Source organism: Lolium rigidum, chromosome 2 (genome assembly GCF_022539505.1).
Source record: "Lolium rigidum isolate FL_2022 chromosome 2, APGP_CSIRO_Lrig_0.1, whole genome shotgun sequence".
NCBI classification, from domain to species: domain Eukaryota; kingdom Viridiplantae; phylum Streptophyta; class Magnoliopsida; order Poales; family Poaceae; genus Lolium; species Lolium rigidum.
Genome location: NC_061509.1, coordinates 36,722,535 through 36,742,351, shown reverse-complemented (window position 1 = coordinate 36,742,351; position 19,817 = coordinate 36,722,535). Strand labels below are relative to the sequence as shown.

General features: G+C 48.9%; 2 protein-coding genes and 1 pseudogene across 2 annotated transcripts; 1 reads left to right on the top strand and 2 right to left on the bottom strand.

Annotated features, from left to right (window-relative positions):
* Window positions 1-7,091: 7,091 nt before the first annotated feature.
* LOC124689516 (cysteine-rich receptor-like protein kinase 6) lies at window positions 7,092-10,109 on the bottom strand. Its single transcript, XM_047223035.1, has 9 exons — window positions 9,667-10,109; window positions 9,118-9,545; window positions 8,819-8,944; window positions 8,610-8,731; window positions 8,317-8,527; window positions 8,085-8,096; window positions 7,780-8,008; window positions 7,542-7,689; window positions 7,092-7,456 (listed from the first exon to the last, which is right to left on the bottom strand). Exons 1-9 carry the CDS (start codon window positions 10,107-10,109, stop codon window positions 7,127-7,129), a joined length of 2,049 nt encoding a protein of 682 aa, XP_047078991.1. The 3' UTR covers window positions 7,092-7,126.
* A 3,213-nt stretch (window positions 10,110-13,322) lies between these two features.
* LOC124686243 (cysteine-rich receptor-like protein kinase 6) lies at window positions 13,323-16,038 on the bottom strand. Its single transcript, XM_047220225.1, has 7 exons — window positions 15,189-16,038; window positions 14,879-15,007; window positions 14,641-14,780; window positions 14,350-14,548; window positions 14,035-14,272; window positions 13,762-13,912; window positions 13,323-13,684 (listed from the first exon to the last, which is right to left on the bottom strand). Exons 1-7 carry the CDS (start codon window positions 16,036-16,038, stop codon window positions 13,433-13,435), a joined length of 1,959 nt encoding a protein of 652 aa, XP_047076181.1. The 3' UTR covers window positions 13,323-13,432.
* A 532-nt stretch (window positions 16,039-16,570) lies between these two features.
* Window positions 16,571-19,082, top strand: LOC124686242 (annotated as a pseudogene).
* The last annotated feature ends 735 nt before the right edge of the window (window positions 19,083-19,817 follow it).

The window sequence follows — 19,817 nt, the reverse complement described above, 5'->3', positions numbered from 1 at the left end:
CATATGAAATAACTTGATAATTAACATAACATGGTATTCTCTATCCATCGGATCCCGACAAACACAACATAGAGTATTACAGTATAGATGATCTTGATCATGTTAGGCAGCTCACAAGATCCAACAATGAAGCACAATGAGGAGAAGACAACCATCTAGCTACCGCTATGGACCCATAGTCCAGGGGTGAACTACTCACTCATCACTCCGGAGGCGACCATGGCGGTGTAGAGTCCTCCGGGAGATGAATCCCCTCTCCGGCGGGGTGCCGGAGGAGATCTCCGGAATCCCCCGAGATGGGATCGGCGGCGGCGGCGTCTCGGCAAGGTTTTCCGTATCGTGGTTCTTCGCCTCGTGGGTTTCGCGACGGAGGCTTTAAGTAGGCGGAAGGGCAGAGTCGGGGCCTGACGAGGGGCCCACACCATAGGGCGGCGCGGCCCCCCTTGGCCGCGCCGCCATGTGGTGTCGCCACCTCGTGGCCCCACTTCGTATGCTCTTCGGTCTTCTGGAAGGTTCGTGGCAAAATAGGCCCCTGGGTCTTCGTTTCGTCCAATTCCGAGAATATTTCGTTACTAGGATTTCTGAAACCAAAAACAGCGAGAAAACGAGAACCGGCACTTCGGCATCTTGTTAATAGGTTAGTTCCAGAAAATGCACGAATATGACATAAAGTGTGCATAAAACATGTAGGTATCATCAATAATATGGCATAGAACATAAGAAATTATCGATACGTCGGAGACGTATCAAGCATCCCCAAGCTTAGTTACTGCTCGTCCCGAGCGAGTAAAACGATAACAAAGATAATTTCTGAAGTGATATGCCATCATAACCTTGATCATACTATTTGTAAACATATGTAGTGAATGCAGCGATCAAAACAATGGTAATGACATGAGTAAACAAGTGAATCATAAAGCAAAGACTTTTCATGAATAGTACTTCAAGACAAGTATTAATAAGTCTTGCATAAGAGTTAACTCATAAAGCAATAAATCAAAGTAAAGGTATTGAAGCAACACAAAGGAAGATTTAGTTTCAGCGGTTGCTTTCAACTTGTAACATGTATATCTCATGGATAATTGTCAACATAGAGTAATATAACAAGTGCAATATGCAAGAATGTAGGAATCAATGCACAGCTTCACACAAGTGTTTGCTTCTTGAGGTGGAGAGAAATAGGTGAACCGACTCAACATAAAAGTAAAGAGAATGGTCCTTCAAAGAGGAAAGCATCGATTGCTATATTTGTGCTAGAGCTTTTATTTTGAAAACATGAAACAATTTTGTCAACGGTAGTAATAAAGCATATGAGTTATGAAAATTATATCTTACAAGTTGCAAGCCTCATGCATAGTATACTAATAGTGCCCGCACCTTGTCCTAATTAGCTTGGACTACCGGATCTTTGCAATGCACATGTTTTAACCAAGTGTCACAATGGGGTACCTCCATGCCGCCTGTACAAAGGTCTAAGGAGAAAGCTCGCATTTTGGATTTCTCTCTTTTGATTATTCTCAACTTAGACATCCATACCGGGACAACATGGACAACAGATAATGGACTCCTCTTTAATGCATAAGCATGTGGCAACAATTATTATTCTCATATGAGATTGAGGATATATGTCCAAACTGAAACTTCCACCATGAATCATGACTTTAGTTAGCGGCCCAAAGTTCTTCTCTAACAATATGCATGCTCCAACCATGAAGGTGGTAGATCTCTCTTACTTCGGACAAGACGGACATGCATAGCAACTCACATGATATTCAACAAAGAATAGTTGATGGCGTCCCCGAAGCATGGTTATCGCACAACAAGCAACTTAATAAGAGATAAAGTGCATAAGTACATATTCAATACCACAATAGTTTTTAAGCTATTTGTCCCATGAGCTATATATTGCAAAGGTGAATGATGGAATTTTAAAGGTAGCACTCAAGCAATTTACTTTGGAATGGCGGATAAATACCATGTAGTAGGTAGGTATGGTGGACACAAATGGCATAGTGGTTGGCTCAAGGATTTTGGATGCATGAGAAGTATTCCCTCTCGATACAAGGTTTAGGCTAGCAAGGTTATTTGAAACAAACACAAGGATGAACGGTACAGCAAAACTCATATAAAAGACATATTGTAAACATTATAAGACTCCATACCGTCTTCCTTGTTGTTCAAAACTCAATACTAGATGTTATCTAGACTCTAGAGAAACCAAATATGCAATCCAAATTAGCAAGCTCTAAGTGTTTCTTCATTAATGGGTGCAAGTATATGATGCAAGAGCTTAAACATGAGCACAACAATTGCCAAGTATCAAATTATTCAAGATATTTTAGAGTTACTACATGTAGTATTTTCCAATTCCAACCATATAACAATTTAACGAAGAAGAAACTTCGCCATGAATACTATGAGTAGAGCCTAAGGACATACTTGTCCATATGATACAGCGGAGCGTGTCTCTCTCCCATAAAGTGAATGCTAGGATCCATTTTATTCAAACAAAACAAAAAACAAAAACAAACCGACGCTCCAAGCAAAGTACATAAGATGTGACGGAATAAAAATATAGTTTCGGGGGAGGAACCCGATAATGTTGTCGATGAAGAAGGGGATGCCTTGGGCATCCCCAAGCTTAGATGCTTGAGTCTTCTTAGAATATGCAGGGGTGAACCACCGGGCATCCCCAAGCTTAGAGCTTTCACTCTCCTTGATCATATTGCATCATACTCCTCTCTTGATCCTTGAAAACTTCCTCCACACCAAACTCGAAACAACTCATTAGAGGGTTAGTGCATAATAAAAATTCACATGTTCAGAGGTGACACAATCATTCTTAACACTTCTGGACATTGCACAAAGCTACTGGACATTAGTGGATCAAAGAAATTCATCCAACATAGCAAAAGAGGCAATGCGAAATAAAAGACAGAATCTGTCAAAACAGAACAGTCCGTAAAGATGGATTTTATTAGGCCACCAGACTTGCTCAAATGAAAATGCTCAAATTGAATGAAAGTTGCGTACATATCTGAGGATCATGCACGTAAATTGGCTTAATTTTCTGAGCTTCCTACAGGGAGGTAGACCCAGATTCGTGACAGCAAAGAAATCTGGAACTGCGCAGTAATCCAAATCTAGTACTTACTTTACTATCAAAGACTTTACTTGGCACAACAAAACTCAAAACTAAGATAAGGAGAGGTTGCTACAGTAGTAAACAACTTCCAAGACACAAATATAAAACAAAAATACTGGAGTAAAAACATGGGTTGTCTCCCATAAGCGCTTTTCTTTAACGCCTTTCAGCTAGGCGCAGAAAGTGTATCTCAAGTGTTATCGCGAGATGGAGCATTGATATCATAAGCTCCCACATTTGTAGTGGTACTAGGGGCTTTGTCAATTTTAGGCCTATAATAATATTTTGGTTTAGGCACTTTAGAGGCATACATAAACTTTTGCTCCTTTCCCACATAAGCTTTCTCTCTAAACTGTAAAGATGAAAAGGTTGAACCCAAAGTTCTCATAGCTTTTTCAAGTTCGCCAATCCTATTAATTTGATTATCATGGTCAACACAAGTTCCTAGGACACTAATTCTTTCATTAATTCCTCCTAAGGATTTATCAAGTTCATCAGTTTTAACAAGTAACATCTCCAACTTAGTTTCAACACTAAAATTTTTCTCTATGGTTTCCAATTTTTTCATAACATCCTCAAGGGAGGTTTCAATTTTAATTTCATTAACAGGTGGTGTTCCAAATAAACTCTCAATAATGCAACTAGCCTCTAAAGCGGGAGCACCTAGGAAGTTACCCCCGCGAGACAATCAAGAACATATCTATTCCAGCTAGAGATACCAACATAAAAATTCCTGAGTAGGATAGTGGTGGAGTGTTTCTTAGTGCACCTATTATGGGCATCACTAATTCTATACCAAGCATCTTTTAAACATTCTCCTCCTTGTTGCTTAAATGAACGAACTTCAACTTCAGGATTACCCATTTTAACAGTAGTAAATAAAGCAAACTAGATAAAGTAAATGCAAGTAAACTAATTTTTTTGTATTTTTGATATAGAGTGCAAGACAGTAAATAAAGTAAAACTAGCAACTAATTTTTTTGTGTTTTGATATAATGCAGCAAACAAAGTAGTAAATAAAATAAAGCAAGACAAAAACAAAGTAAAGAGATTGAGAAGTGGAGACTCCCTTGCGGCGTGTCTTGATCTCCCGGCAACGGCGCCGAAATTTGCTTGATGCGTGTAGTTGACACGTCCGTTGGGAACCCCAAGAGGAAGGTGTGATGCGCACAGCGGCAAGTTTCCCTCGTAAGAAACCAAGGTTTAATCGAACCGAGTAGGAGTCAAGAAGCACGTTGAAGGTTGATGGCGGCGGGATGTAGTGCGGCGCAACACCGGAGATTCCGGCGCCAACGTGGAACCCGCACAACACAACCAAAGTACTTTGCCCCAACGAAACAAGTGAGGTTGTCAATCTCACCGGCTTGCTGTAACAAAGGATTAACCGTATTGTGTGGAAGATGATTGTTTGCAGAGAAAACAGTAAAACAAGTATTGCGAGCAGATTTGTATTTCGGTATTAAAAGAATGGACCGGGGTCCACAGTTCACTAGAGGTGTCTCTCCCATAAGATAAAAGCATGTTGGGTGAACAAATTACAGTCGGGCAATTGACAAATAGAGAGGGCATAACAATGCACATACATGTCATGATAAGTATAGTGAGATTTAATTGGGCATTACGACAAAGTACATAGACCGCCATCCAACCGCATCTATGCCTAAAAAGTCCACCTTCGGGTTATCGTCCGAACCCCTTCCAGTATTAAGTTGCAAAGCAACAGACAATTGCATTAAGTATGGTGCGTAATGTAATCAATAACTACATCCTCGGACATAGCATCAATGTTTTATCCCTAGTGGCAACGAGCACAACACAACCTTAGGGGTTTCGTCACCCCCCAGGTGTCAATGCAGGCATGAACCCACTATCGAGCATAAATACTCCCTCTTGGAGTTACTAGCATCAACTTGGCCAGAACCTCTACTAATAACGGAGAGCATGCAAGATCATAAACAACACATATGAAATAACTTGATAATTAACATAACATGGTATTCTCTATCCATCGGATCCCGACAAACACAACATAGAGTATTACAGATAGATGATCTTGATCATGTTAGGCAGCTCACAAGATCCAACAATGAAGCACAATGAGGAGAAGACAACCATCTAGCTACTGCTATGGACCCATAGTCCAGGGGTGAACTACTCACTCATCACTCCGGAGGCGACCATGGCGGTGTAGAGTCCTCCGGGAGATGAATCCCCTCTCCGGCGGGGTGCCGGAGGAGATCTCCGGAATCCCCCGAGATGGGATCGGCGGCGGCGGCGTCTCGGTAAGGTTTTCCGTATCGTGGTTCTTCGCCTCGGGGGTTTCGCGACGGAGGCTTTAAGTAGGCGGAAGGGCGAGTCGGGGGCCCGACGAGGGGCCCACACCATAGGGCGGCGCGGGCCCCCCTTTGGCCGCGCCGCCATGTGGTGTCGCCACCTCGTGGCCCCACTTCGTATGCTCTTCGGTCTTCCGGAAGGTTCGTGGCAAAATAGGCCCCTGGGTCTTCGTTTCGTCCAATTCCGAGAATATTTCGTTACTAGGATTTCTGAAACCAAAAACAGCGAAAACGAGGAACTGGCACTTCGGCATCTTGTTAATAGGTTAGTTCCAGAAAATGCACGAATATGACATAAAGTGTGCATAAAACATGTAGGTATCATCAATAATATGGCATAGAACATAAGAAATTATCGATACGTCGGAGACGTATCAAGAACCACTTTGAGTTTCCGGTCATGTGGCGCGAACAGCCGTAATCAATGAGCCATGTGTTCTCCAGGCCTCCGTCCTGTATCAATAGAAAGGCATGGGATGAGCAAATGGCACAACACTGGGGTTAGTAAACTGTGAAGGATGCCAGTGTTGGCTCATTTGCCCTGAAAAAGTGTTAGGAAAAACACCAATCATACCATGTCCCATTTGAGGGAAGTGATCACCACGAGGGGGGAAACGTGGCCCGCTAAAGCTGTGGGACTGAAAACCATTGCCACGAGGTTCTTGTTCCCCACAATATATGGGGTTGTTCCTCAAAGGACCTGTCTCAATGTTCTTGTTCCTCACTGTCAAATAGGTTTGTTCCGCTCAACCTATGAGGTTGTTCCTCGTATGCTCCACATTTCTCATTACAAATGGTTTTGTTCCCCACAACCTTTGGGTTGTTCCCTATATATCTCTAAGTTGTTACTCATTACAAATGGTTTTGTTCCCTTCAATATATGGGGTTGTTCCTCGTATGCCTGAAAGTTGTTTCTAACTACAAATAGGTTTGTTCCCTTCAACCTATGTGGTTGTTCATCATATGCTTGCAAGTTGTTCCTCACTGTAAATGCGTTTGTTCCCCTCAACCTATTATGTTGTTCCTCATATGCCTCCAAGTTCCTCACTGCAAATGAGTTTGTTACCCTCAACCTATTATGCTTCAAAGTTGTTCCTCACTGCACAATTGTTTGTTCCCCTCTTCCTATTTATGTTGTTCCTCATATGCTTCCAAGCTATTCCATTTACAAATCGTTTTGTTCCCCTCTTCCTATTTATGTTGTTCCTCATATGCTTCCAAGCTATTCCATTTACAAATCGTTTTGTTCCCCTCAACCTGTGGGGATGTTCCTCATATGTCTCGAAGTTGTTCCTCCAATATATTTTTATTCGAATCAAACGTCTAGCTTTTTTGCATGCTCCTCTTCACAACCTAAATATGCTTTACTAGTAGGACGTGTTTGTTTGAAAAATGGTACTGGTAACGTAAACATAATGCATTTACACTATCAACATAAACAGAATGGGCAAAACTTAAAATCTGTTTGGTTACTACTGTTAATGTCAACGGAATAAGGAGCACGAAAAAATCGATCAAGGAACAAGAAAAAGAAGTGAACCCGGCGCTGACATCACTCAGCAGATTCACGGTGATAAATCTCTAGTCTGCATTATGCATTTATATTCGCGGTCGACTCACAACTACTAGTTCACATACTACTTTGGACCTACCTTGGATACGGTTCAGTAAGTGTAATCCCATTCACAGAGAAACTCTGTTGCAATACCAAATCTGACTGGTCATATAAGTCGCTGCTTTGCCCATTTGACCTTGAAGCTCCCCCGAAGAAGAATGCAGGTTGCGACGGAGGCTGGAGCTCCATGCTATCCCTGGTTAGCATGAACACCACGGCTGATATGTCCGGCCTGTGGCCAGGGTCCTGCTGGACGCACAGCAGACCGATGTGGATGCATCGTAGCGCCTGGTTTCGAGCATACCCGTCCTCCACTCGGTGCAGCATCTGCGATATTGTCCCTTTGGTCCAGTGATCCCAGACCTGTCAGATCCATGGTCAACATCAGTTTACTTCTTCGGAAAACGAATTGCACAGCGAGAAAACCCCAAGTGAACCCGGTACTGACATCACTCAGGAGATTCACGGTGCCGTGGTCATTAGAGCTGCAGTTGCTTCTCCCCGTCACGATCTCAAGGGCCAACACGCCCAAGCTGAAGACGTCGATCTTGGGCGAGACGTTCCCGTGCATCGCATACTCTGGCGCCATGTAGCCGCTGCAGAGGATGTGTGACAGTTCAGTTAGTCAGGCCTAGAAACTGTATATATGTGCGAGTTTGACACACACACACACGAGCTTAGCTTACAGCGTCCCAACAACTTTGGCTGTCCGACTTTGGGTGTGACCTTCCTCTAGCAGCCTTGCGAGCCCAAAGTCTGCGATTTTCGGTTCCATGTTGTCGTCCAGAAGAATGTTGTTTGCCTTCAGGTCCCGATGGATGATCCTCATGCTTGAGTCCTCATGGAGATACAATACTCCCTTGGCAATTCCAAGAATGATGTTGTAATGTTGCTCCCAGTTAAGTCCCCTACTACCTGTTGAATATATAAGCAAATTACTATATTTTTTTTTAGATAAAAGGGATTTTCTCCCCGATTTCATTAAGGAAACGAAGATTTGTTTCTACAAAGACCACAGACCAGACCACCACACACCCCACAGACACACACTTAAGGTTTTACATATCGACACTGTGATTATCATCAGGCTTGTCTAGTACTGCTAGCTATCTCTGAATTCAAAAACATATTGACGCAAAGAGCACAAGAACTTCCATGGGGACTCCTAAAAAGGAGCAACAACAGACCGTTCATGATATATGTAAAGTGAAGAGGAAACATACCGAATAGAAAGTTGTCGAGGCTCCCATTCTTGACGTACTCATAAACGAGCAGTGTGTCATTCTGATGTGGGCAAAACCCCTGTAACCTAACAAGGTTCTTGTGCTGAAGCTCTGCCAGTAATACAACCTCATTGTGTAGCTGCTGCAACCCATGCCCTGTTGTTCCTAGGAGTGTCTTGACTGCTATCACTTGCCCGTCAGACAGTATTCCCTGAAACAGATTATGTTTCAGAGAAGGCGCGATGGTGCTACAATTTCCTTCCCTCATCGCCTCACTCAGATCGATTGCTTACCTTGTATACGGTACCAAAACCACCTTCTCCGAGCTTATTCCTCTCTGAGAAGTGTTGAGTGGCCTGTTGCAATGTCGGCAAATCAAAGATGGTGCAGTGCGCTCTCCCTATCTTGTCCAGTGCTGATGCCATATGACAAGAATTCAATTTATGTAAGGAAATGGAAAATTCAGGCTCATAAAATGGACCGCATTGCTACTCACAGTCACAGTGGTCGTTCTCTGTCGCCTTAATTCTTCGCCTGAAGCGAAAGCATAAACAAACTGAAAGAAGAAACATTAGCACGACGGAACAGGCAACGCCTGCAATGATTCCCGCTGCAGTCCTGTTCCTCCCTGCATATATCAAACATGAACTTGAAGTGGTACTACAACTTTGAAGTTGCTACATTTGGAGGAAGTGAGGATGATATTTTTTTGGTGTATTTTGACAACACTATGTTTGGACACTAGCATGATGTTTGGAAGAAATGTTCCAATCAGAGGAGTACATCTGAATAAGAATGTACCTGCTCCCCCCGATTCTGGAATAGGAGGCGTGATCGTGGCCTCCGGTGCTGGTGCTGGCGGGGCGGCGAGCTGCAGCATCGCCCGGCCCTCGTGGAACGGCGACACGCCGTACCTCAGGGAGCACCACACCACGAAAGCGCTGGTCCACACGGACAGTGGCCGCGCGGTCAGGTACCGCAGCTCGGTTACCCGGAAGAGCTGCCCTAGGCAGCCCTGGCACTGCGTCGGCGTTAGGTCCGGCGCGCATTGCGCGAGTCCGTAGAGCTTGGGATCGAAGTCCATCTCCCCCGTGACGAAGTACTTCCTCGTCGAGCCACTGGTCCCCGCTACGGCGCGGTCGACCAGGGCGGTGAAGATCGCGGTGACGGCAGCCCTGAAGCCAGCTTCCGAGGCGTTGACGCTCCCCGTGGCGGTGTCAACCACAGGGCTGATCACGAGTTCCCATATATAGTACAGTAGTAGTACGTAAGACGAACGAAGCTGGAGAAAAATGGATGCACAAGAATGATAGAAAAGCATGGATGGAGACATGGAGTTGATTGCCATACACCAATTCCGAGACGAGCCACTGGTCCCCTTGGAGGAAGTCGAGGAACCGGGTGCCGGCGAAGCGGAGGACGCAGGCGTCGCTGTAGACGGCGACGCCCTTGTCCTGCGGGCAGGCCTGCTGCGCGTCCTGGAACGCCGCCGCGACGCAGGCGGCGCAGGCGGAGGCGTTGGTGTCCCCGCGGCAGAGCGCTAGGGCGTTGGCCTGATCGGGCGCCGCGCCGGCGGAGGCGGTGACGAAGCCCGACGGCGAGGCGGAGGCGTTGGCTGGGAGCGCCGCGGCGAGGAGGTCCAGGTTCGCCTGGAACGTGCCGTTGGCCGTGTAGACGGAGCCGTCGCAGGAAATCTTCGCCGCCGGCAGTGGCAGTGGCAGCAGCACGAGGGCAAGGACGACGGCGGTGGCATAGCGGGCAGCAATCATCGGTACAAGGGAGTGGCAAACCATGGTTGACGAGTCAAAAATGGTAGACAGACCGGACCCCATATGCATACGCAGCCAAGGATTTCGGGCACGTTTTGGGCCAAGATTCGTTTTGAGAGAGAAGACGGGTCAATGGACGATGGTCACTGTATTGGTTATACGTACAGTATAAAATTTAAAAGCCAGCAACTAGGGTCATGCCCGAGTCTGACGTCTGACGTGGACAAATCCGGTTGCTCCAAAATTCCAGTTTCAAACTTTCTCTTAGAGTTGGTGGGTAATTACCCACCGTGCCACCGGTTACACGGGATACCGGTTCACAAAACAAAACATTCTCTCCCCTCCTCACGCCGCCCCCTTCCTCGCCGGCGGCGGTGTTCTACTCATCCTGCTGCTCGTGCTCTTCTCGCTCTCCTTCCTGCTCACCTCCTCGCTCGCGCACTCGCTCTCCCTGCTGCTCGCCACAACCCCCCGTCACTGCCACGCTCGCCCACGCCCCGGCCGCGCTACCCTAACTCGCGGCGGCGGCCGTGCTAGCCGTCGCCGTGTTCTTCTCCTGCCGCCGGCTCCCGCACCGGCGCTGCCGCAACCCGCGATGCCGGGGGCTCAGGAAGGCGCTCGAGTTCGACGTCCAGCTCCAGACCGAGGAGGCCGTAGCAGCTGCAGCCTGCAAGGCCGAACTGCCACATCGGTGGCGGAGCAGATTCACGTCACGGCCACCAGCACTAGGCGAGGGTGTCGGCGGAGGGCACGAGCGCGTGCCAGCAAGGGCAGTCGGGCTGGATGGCGAGCCATGGGAGGACGCACTCGGAGTGGTACTTGTGCGAGCACGACAACCGCATCACCATCTGCCGCCGCTCCCGGACCTCGTCTAGGCACACCGCGCACACATCCACCTTCGACATCGTCCTCGTCAGCTCCGCGCGCCGGCGGCCGTCGCCCGTCGACGCCGCCGAGGCGGCGGTGACGGTCGGTGTTGCCGACGGGATCCCTCGCTAGGCCTGCTCCTCCTGCCGCTGCGGCTCTCGTCGGCCACGGCACCCGGCGCCCGACCGTCCCTCCCGCTCTCCCATCAGCCGGCTCCACCTGCATTGTTCACATATCAATGACAGAGTATTAGATTATTGTGGTTTGTTCATTCTGGTATTTTTGTTGCTCGTGCCACAAGTGCTTCAAGGAAACAGAGCACCGCAGGCCAGGTCAGGCTTCAATGCACATTGATGCATGGGTCCTACAATACAGGGGTATAATTGACAATGCACATAAAAACATCATGGTCCTAGAGCTAGATTATGGGTTTCGTATCATATAAAACAAAAAAATCCTACCACAAGAACGAACAAAGGCCAAAATCTAATCTACTAGATGTAAGCAACGAGATAGATCTAGAGTCTTACCCTCAAAGACCGAAAGTGTTTAACGAGATCAGATCTCGTGGATGATGTAGTCGTTCACTTGCCGATCTCAAGATCGCGAAGACGATCCCTCCGGTGCCACAAACGGGCAGCACCTCCGTACTCGGGCACACGCACGGCTGATGATGACGACGTCCTCTCCTCGTTCCAGCGGGGCAGCAGATGTGGTAGATCCTCCGGGAATCCCAGCAACACGACGGCATGGTGATGGTGGCGGAGGAGAAATCCTGCAGGGCTTCGCCTAAGCCTGCGCAGGAAGAAAGGGAGGAGGAGAGGTGGCGGCTAGGGTTGTGTCTTGGGTTTCCCCTAGCCATTCCCTCTCCCATCTTTATGTAGGAGAGGAAACTTGGAGAAGGTGGAACAGCATCACGTGAACAGTACTTCCGTGAACAGTACCGGTCATGAATAGTCCCGAATGTGCACAATATTCCCCGTGAACAGTACCGACCGTGAAGAGTCGTCCGTGAACTGCCCCGAACGTGAACAGTACCGGTCGTGAACCGGCCGTGAACAGTGCCGAACATGAATAATACTTCTGTGAAATTCTCCCTTTCCTTTTTCGGGTTGCCCTACTCGGGCTGGGCAGCTGGGCCCTTTGGAACCTTCTAGAAACCCTCCGATACAATACCGGAAAATTCTCGAACTTTTCTGAAACCCTAAAATTGACTTTCCATATATGAATCTTATTCTTCGGACTATCCCGAACCTCTTTGTGATGTCCTGGATCCCATCCGAGACTCCGAACAAACTTTGGTCTTCAACTCATATTCTCTGATATCTCGTATCTACCCTAAGCGTCATCGAACCTTAAGTGTGTCACCCTACGGTTCGCGAATGATGCAGACATGATCGAGACACCTCTCCGATCAATAACCAATAGCGGGATCCGGAGATCCGTAATGGCTCCTACATATTCAACGCTGACCTTGTGATCGAATGAACCATACACGTTGTGACCAATTCCCTTTGTCTCGCGATACTTTACTTATCCGAGTTCCGATCGTCGGTATCATTTATACCTTGTTCGATCTCGTTCCTGATAAGTACTCTTTACTCGTTCTGTGATATGACATCCCCTGTGACCTAGTCATGTGCTTGCAAGCTTTTTCATGAGGGCCCAGAGTATATCTCTCCGTCATTTGGATGGACAAATCCCACTCTTGATCCATCAGCCTCAACTATCACTTTCAGAATACCCAATGCCACCTTTATAATCACCATGTTACGGTGTGATGTTTGATGTCATCAAAGTTCTCCTCCGTCGTTAGTGATTGACATGATCTCATGGTCTAAGGATTAGGTTACTCCGTGTTTAAGAGCTATAGCAAAATGAACTTAATGACTTGATCATATTGCTATGCTTACATTGGGTGTATGTGTCCATCATATCATTCTCCTAACGATATGATCCCGTTATTAACTAACATCCAATGTTCATGATCAGAAAACCTTGATCATCAATTAATCAACAAGCTAGTTAAATGAGAGGCTTACTAGGGACTCTTGTTTGTTTATAAAACACACATGTATTAGCGTTTCCGATTAATACAATTATAGCATGAGAAATAAACATTTATCATAAGCGTGAAATATGATAACAACAACTTTATTATTGCCTCTCGGGCATATTTCCCACACTGGAGTCCTCTCATTTGCCAAACTGGCGCAACGGCTCCAAGTTTTCGTGGATTTGGTGGAGTGGAGCTGAAGGAAGGTGGAGTGGAGTAGTCCCAAACAGACCCTTATTTCTTACTCGTTCTTGCTTTCATTGGCTTTTAGGCTTTTGTAGCATTTTGTTCATAAAGTTAGTAGAGGTCCGTTGTGAGCTGTGACTATTGTAGCCTGAATTTTTGTCATTAAAAGCAGGCACTGGATTTTTTTGTCATTAAAGAGCCATTTTCAATGGTAGTTTCATAAGCAACAAATGAGCTATCATGTAGCCAATTCTGGTGAGATGTTCCAGGACAGAAATGCCGGCTTGGATGGAGCCTGGAGGGTGACCGTATCGCTTCCGAGCATCGTCACGACTGATGACATCATTGGTCGGGCCGCCGGGTTTCCCTGCACACACAGGAGACCTACGTGGAAGCATTTCAGCACGTCGCCCTCATGAAAACTTCCGCCCATGCACATGCACGGGTCCACTATCTCCGTCACCATCCCGGCCTCCCAGTGCTCCCATACCTGCATGTCAGTTTGAAGCCTTGAGCCAGAGCGCATCATCGCAACAATGATGAGAGCAGATCGCGGTTGGTGCTTACCATGGTCAAGAGATCTTCAGACCTCCCGGAGTTGCTGCAGCCGTTGTTCTTCCTCCCTGTTATGATCTCCAGCACAATTACGCCAAAGCTGAACGCGTCCGATTTCACCGAGTAGTTGCCGCTCGCCACGTACTCGGGCGCCATGTATCCACTGAAACAAGAAATTAGGCATACTTCTTAATTTGACTCAGTAGCCAATATGAAAGGTTATACGGCCGGAGTAGAACTTTGAACACACAGTTAACGCGGGCTGAGTTTTGCAGGAGTACAGACTAGGTGCCGACGACGCGGTTGGTGACGGCCTGCGTCTGGTCGCGCCCAAAGATCCTCGCAAGGCCAAAGTCCGAGATTTTGGGGTTCATGTTGGCGTCTAGCAGGATATTGCTGGCCTTGAGGTCACGGTGGACAACTTTGAGCTGAGAATCTTCGTGGAGGTACTGCAGGCCCCGAGCAACGCCGTTTATGATCTTGTACCTCTGCTCCCAGTCCAGCTGCTCACGTTTCTCAATGTCTTAAAAGTAGAAACGGTCATTCATGGATATATGTGATGATATTATGCTAGCTTGCCATGGAAAATGGATAGAGTACCAAAAAGAATCAGGTCGAGGCTCCGATTGGGGACGAACTCATAGACGAGTAGCCGCTCCTGCTGCTCCAGGCAGACGCCGAGCAGCCTGGCGAGATTCTTGTGCTTCAGCTTGGCCACCAACGCGAGCTCGTTCTTGAGCTCCTCCCCTCCCTGCGACAGTCGCTTCACCGCTATCTCGTCGCCGTTGGGCAGGGTGCCCTGAGCAAATAAAACCAATGATCCATGAGCATTTTTTTCAGTACAGATCAGACCCCAGGAGGCCAGGACGATATGCTTGCTTTCCTGGCAACCTTGTACACCGTGCCGAACCCCCCTTGTCCGAGCTTGTTGCTCTCGGCGAAATTATCCGTGGCGGCTCGCAGGGTGGAGACGTCGATCAGGATCGAATCCACCATTTCGATGTCCTCTGTTTCAGTAGAATACCTTGGATCTGTTCAAGTATCAGATAGACAAGGACAAGTCATATCTCCTATTTCAACTTGAGGAAAAAGTGCTGAATCTTGAAGGAACATATATATATATATATACATGGATTCTTCACTTGTGCTGCTGACCGCCGGCGCCTCCAGAAACAGAAGCAAACCACAAGGTTCAAGGCTGATATAATAGGGAGCAAGATTGCAGGAACCACGACGGGAACGCTCAACTTTCTCTCTCCTATGAGTGAAATAAAGATTGCGTGAGCAAAACAGATTCAATCGGATTGATGGTCACATGTTTCTGAATTTTTTTTGAAGGATTTATTTATTTATCTTTTTTTTTTAAATTTAGTACTAGCTAGCGTGAGAATTAACGGGAAGGTGCGTCTAATTAGTAATAGCAAGATGCTTTAACATACCTCCTCCTGCCACTCCTGGCGTCCCAACCGTTGGCTGCACAGCCGGCGCCGGCGCCGGCGCTCCCCTGCTCCGTGAAGCCAGACGCACCATCGGCGGTCCATTGTAGAAGGGTGATGTCTCGAACCTGTAGGTGCAGTTGAACCATAGGGTCCTGCCTCCGGTGTGGTTGAAGAAGGCAGGCAGCGATGTCATTATGAGCCGGGCAAGGCACCTCCGGCACTCAGCCGGCGTCTGGTCCGGCGTGCACTGAGCCACGGTGTACACCTTGTGGGGCTGCAGGTCGAAGTCGGCCTCCCCGGTGGCGAACCTCCGTGTGGAGTTGTACGCGGCGTAGTCGGCGGTGTGGTTGACGAGAGCGGCCAGGAGGCGGTTGTACCGGGCCGGGTCTGACGTAACGTTGCCGAGGTTGTAGATGTTGCTCATGTCAAACTGCGGGCCGTAGTCGTCGGAGGAGAGGACGTGCACGTCGGAGTAGTGGAGGATGCAGGCGTTGTAGTAGATGCTGGCGTCCTTTTGGTAGGAGCAGTAGTTGGGCAGGTCCAGGAAGGCCTGGGTGAGGCAGGTGAAGCAGGTGGCGGCGCTAACGTCGCCGCGGCAGAGCCCCATGGCCCAGAGCTGCTCCGGGACGGCGCCGACGACCGCCGCGGCGAAGAGGTCCGGGGACGCGGAGGCGTTGCTGGGCACCGTGGCGGCAGCGAGGTCGAGGTGGGCCTGGTACGTGCTGTTGGGCTTGTAGAAACTGCTGGCGCCGCACACTGTGAACGGGTACGTGGGGTAACCCGCGGCGGGGAGCGCGAGCAGCGCGACGGCGATGGCGGCGGCCACGGGAAGCAGGTGGTGGTCATCCATGGCGCGAGGTGGATGAGGTTATGTTATGCAGACCCTAGCTAGACCAGGGAAGCTCAATTAGTCACCATCGTCTATCTGAATTCTCAAGCAGTCAATGATGCGTCAACGACGGCCGCGCGCGTGCTGACGAGGGCATAAGGAAGGACTCGCAATCGCAATGCCTTTGTTTCCTGTCCGGTGTCGGGTCAACCATGGCGGCAGCGCCATGTGGAAGAAGACGGCCGTCCGTGTGCCAAGTTGCTGATCTGATGATTTGATTATTGGGTCCCCAGCGAGGGCGACAACCGAACCAACAACGCACCAAGCCGCCTTCTGCGACCACCACCACCAACTGAAAATAATCAGGTGTTCCAGTCGTTAACTGGTCCAGTGCAACCAGGGACAACATGGCCGTAATTATTTTGCAGTGACCCTGGCCTTCCATGCATACACTGCCACTGCTGCGTACATTAGCTAGCTAGCTAGCTAGCTGCCTTACGAGTCCTGAGACTTGCTCGTTCCTTCCACCGTGTAAGTGTAACACGTACGTACAATGGCTCGCCACCTCCTCCTGGTCATGGTGGCCGTCGCCCAGCTCGTGCCCCGCGCCACTGGCTACCCGTGGCCCGAGTGCGGCGGCAACAAGACGTTCAAGGCCAACAGCAAGTACCAGGCCAACCTCAACCACGTCGCCGCCATGCTGCCCAACAAGGCCTCCGCGTCCGCCAAACTCTTCGCCACCGCGGCCGCCGGCGCCGCCCCGGACCGAGTCTGGGCCATGGCGCTCTGCCGCGGCGACTCCGACGCCGCGTCCTGCTTCGCCTGCCTCACCCAGGGGTTCCAGGACCTGCCCAACGACTGCTCCTACGACAACGAAGCCACCATCTACTACGACGCCTGCATCCTCCACTACTCCGACGCCCGCGTCCTCTCCGCCGCCGACACCGGCCTGTCGGCCGACACGTATGCCCAGCCATTCCTAGTGAATATCACGTCGGACCAGGCGCGGTTCAGCCGCATAGTGGCCGACCTCATGAACGCCACCGCGGAGTACGCCGCGTACAACTCCACGCGACGGTTCGCCACCGGGGAGGCCGACTTCGACCAAGGTGTACAGCCTGGCGCAGTGCACGCCGGACCAGACGCCGGCGCAGTGCCGGGAGTGCCTCGCCGGGATCATAGCGTCGACCCTGGCGGATTTCTTCGAGAACGACCTCGCTCCCAGGGCGCTTTGGGTCAATTGCAACTACCGGTACGAGGTCGGAGGACTCGGAGTCGGCGGGCCCTTCTACAATGGGCCGGCGATGGTCCGGCTCGCATCATCGCCCCCAGCTGCAGTGCCGGCGCCGGCGTCAGCTCCAGCTCCAGCTGTGCATCCAGAGATTGAGCCGCCGCCGCCGACGGCGGGAGGTGAGCTCAAAGACTTTTATCTCCGGCCTTCCGTAAATCAAATCAATGTGCCAACGTATTTTGGACCGCGTGCGCACTTTTGACGGCTCACGTACGTAGTACATTCGTTCGTTATTCTAACAGTAACAGGGGGAAGCAAGTACAGTGTGTCCGGTCTGGTTCTTGTAGTCATGCTGCCTACTCTAGCAGGCTTGAACCTTGTGGCTTGCCTCTGTTTCCGGAGGCTTCAGCGGCCAGCAGCACAAGCGAAACAGCAATGTACGCTAGCTCTTGCGAATTCAGTGATTTTACAGCATCAAACCCTTGTGAAATTCAAGGACCTGAAATTTGAACAGATCCTATGCATTCCGCCAAAGCAGAGGACATCGAAATGGTGGACTCGATGCAGATCGACGTGTCCACACTGCGAGCCGCCACTGTGGACTTCGCCGAGAGCAACAAGCTCGGCGAAGGCGGCTTCGGCACGGTGTACAAGGTTGTGACGAGCAATCATGCATGCAATGTCCGGGCAGTTTCTGTACTGAAAATGTGCTCACACGCATCACTGACTGGTTTGATGAGCTGTTCAGGGCGTCCTCCCCAACGGCGACGAAATAGCGGTGAAGCGGCTGTCGCAGAACTCGACGCAGGGAGTGGAGGAGCTCAAGAACGAGCTCGCTTTGGTAGCCAAGCTGAAGCACAAGAACCTCGTCAGGCTCGTTGGCGTCTGCTTGGAGCAGCAGGAGCGGCTGCTCGTCTACGAGTTCGTCCCCAACCGGAGCCTCGACCTGATCCTTTTCGGTACTGCTCGCTTGAATCAAGTTCACATTTTCTGCAGCTGCATTCTAATTTCTCTAAAAAAGCGTGAAATCATCATATCGACCAGTGGCCAGCCAGTCCTTACTTAATTTCGTTTACGATTGATTTTCATCAGATGCTGAGCATGAGCAGCGTGAGCTGCTGGACTGGGGTCGGAGGCACAAGATCATAAACGGCATCGCCCGGGGCCTGCAGTACCTGCACGAAGACTCGGAGCTCAAAGTTGTCCACCGTGATCTCAAGGCCAGCAACATCCTGCTGGACGCGGAAATGAGACCCAAGATTTCTGACTTTGGCCTCGCCAGGATTTTCGAGCGTGGCCAGACCCAGGCCGTCACGAACCGCGTCATCGGCACCCAGTCAGTACTCCGCACAGCACTAGGAATGTCCAATTTCCGCCGTTAGTAAAATTCCTCTTTTGATCACATGCATGCATGTTTCAGTGGGTACATGGCGCCAGAGTATGCGATGCGGGGTAACTACTCCATTAAGTCGGACGCGTTCAGCTTCGGCGTCATGGTTGTATAATATACCAAGGCATCAACACAGCACAACAATACATTTTCACATGTGACTCGGTCCGAATCTTTGGTATATCAATATGTATTTTATTTGCTTATGTTTGCTGTATTTTTTTTTTCAAACTAGGCATATGTTTCAAGACCCCTCGTGTAGTTTAAGTGTGTCACCAATCACCATGCATGCATCCACAGGAGGTGACGATAATACTGATTTCATGTTAAACACATAAATCAAACCAAGGATCCTATTGAAGACATGTCAAACACATCAAACGTGAAATCCGCGTAGGATCTTCTTCACTACGTGGCTGTCCTCCATCACCTCCCCAAGCTCGCGCAGGCTGGCGGTGAGCCCGTTGATGCGCATCGTGAAGTCGCCGACGGTCTCCCCGTCGCGGAACGCCACATTCTCAAACTCCTTCATGAGGCGCTGCACACTCGCGGACTTCATGCGGTCGTCGCCGGCTCGTATCTTCTTCACCGCGCCCCACGCCTCCTTCGCCGATTTCTTCACGGAAAGCCCGGTCTTCATCTCCGACGACACCGTGCCCAAGATGGTGTGTGTTTACACTGCCTATAAGTTTCAGAGTCAAATTCGAAATAGTGCCATTTTGTATCTTCTTCTTTTTGTGACACTATTCATGTTGGAATTATAAATTTTATATCTCTGCGTGTATTTTAAATTTTGTTCTCCAAATTCTAGGGATGATAAACACATATGCCGTGAACATTCAAGAATTTATTTCGGAATATTTTGATACTTGAAAATTTGAATTTTGATGATTGGTATCATAGTGTCACATAGAATGTGGGATCACTAGATATGCTCTGCCCCTAGATGATTTGGGAAACAAATCGGAGAACTTTCTCTATCTCACTCTCGCTCACAACATTCATTCTTTTTTGCTCAATTTGGTATCGAATCTAGAACAACTTTTCTTTCTCTCATGCTTACATATACCCAATTTGGTAGCAAACATCTATAAATAACAGATATGCATATATAAGGACATATCATACATCAATAATAAAGGTTCGTGACATAGCCGACACAGAGTTTCAATGGATCCC

Excerpts from the sequence above, each read along its gene's own strand:
- LOC124689516 (XM_047223035.1), bottom strand. The coding sequence starts at position 10,109 with ATGGTTTGCCACTCCCTTGTACCGATGATTGCTGCCCGCTATGCCACC. Across the intron at positions 9,546-9,666 it reads TGGCTCGTCTCGGAATTGGT|CCCTGTGGTTGACACCGCCA; the intron begins GTATGGCAATCA and ends ACTCGTGATCAG. Across the intron at positions 7,690-7,779 it reads GCCAAAGTTGTTGGGACGCT|CGGCTACATGGCGCCAGAGT; the intron begins GTAAGCTAAGCT and ends CATCCTCTGCAG.
- LOC124686243 (XM_047220225.1), bottom strand. The coding sequence starts at position 16,038 with ATGGATGACCACCACCTGCTTCCCGTGGCCGCCGCCATCGCCGTCGCG. Across the intron at positions 14,273-14,349 it reads CCTCGACCTGATTCTTTTTG|ACATTGAGAAACGTGAGCAG; the intron begins GTACTCTATCCA and ends TCTACTTTTAAG. Across the intron at positions 13,685-13,761 it reads CTGAAGATCTCTTGACCATG|GTATGGGAGCACTGGGAGGC; the intron begins GTAAGCACCAAC and ends ACTGACATGCAG.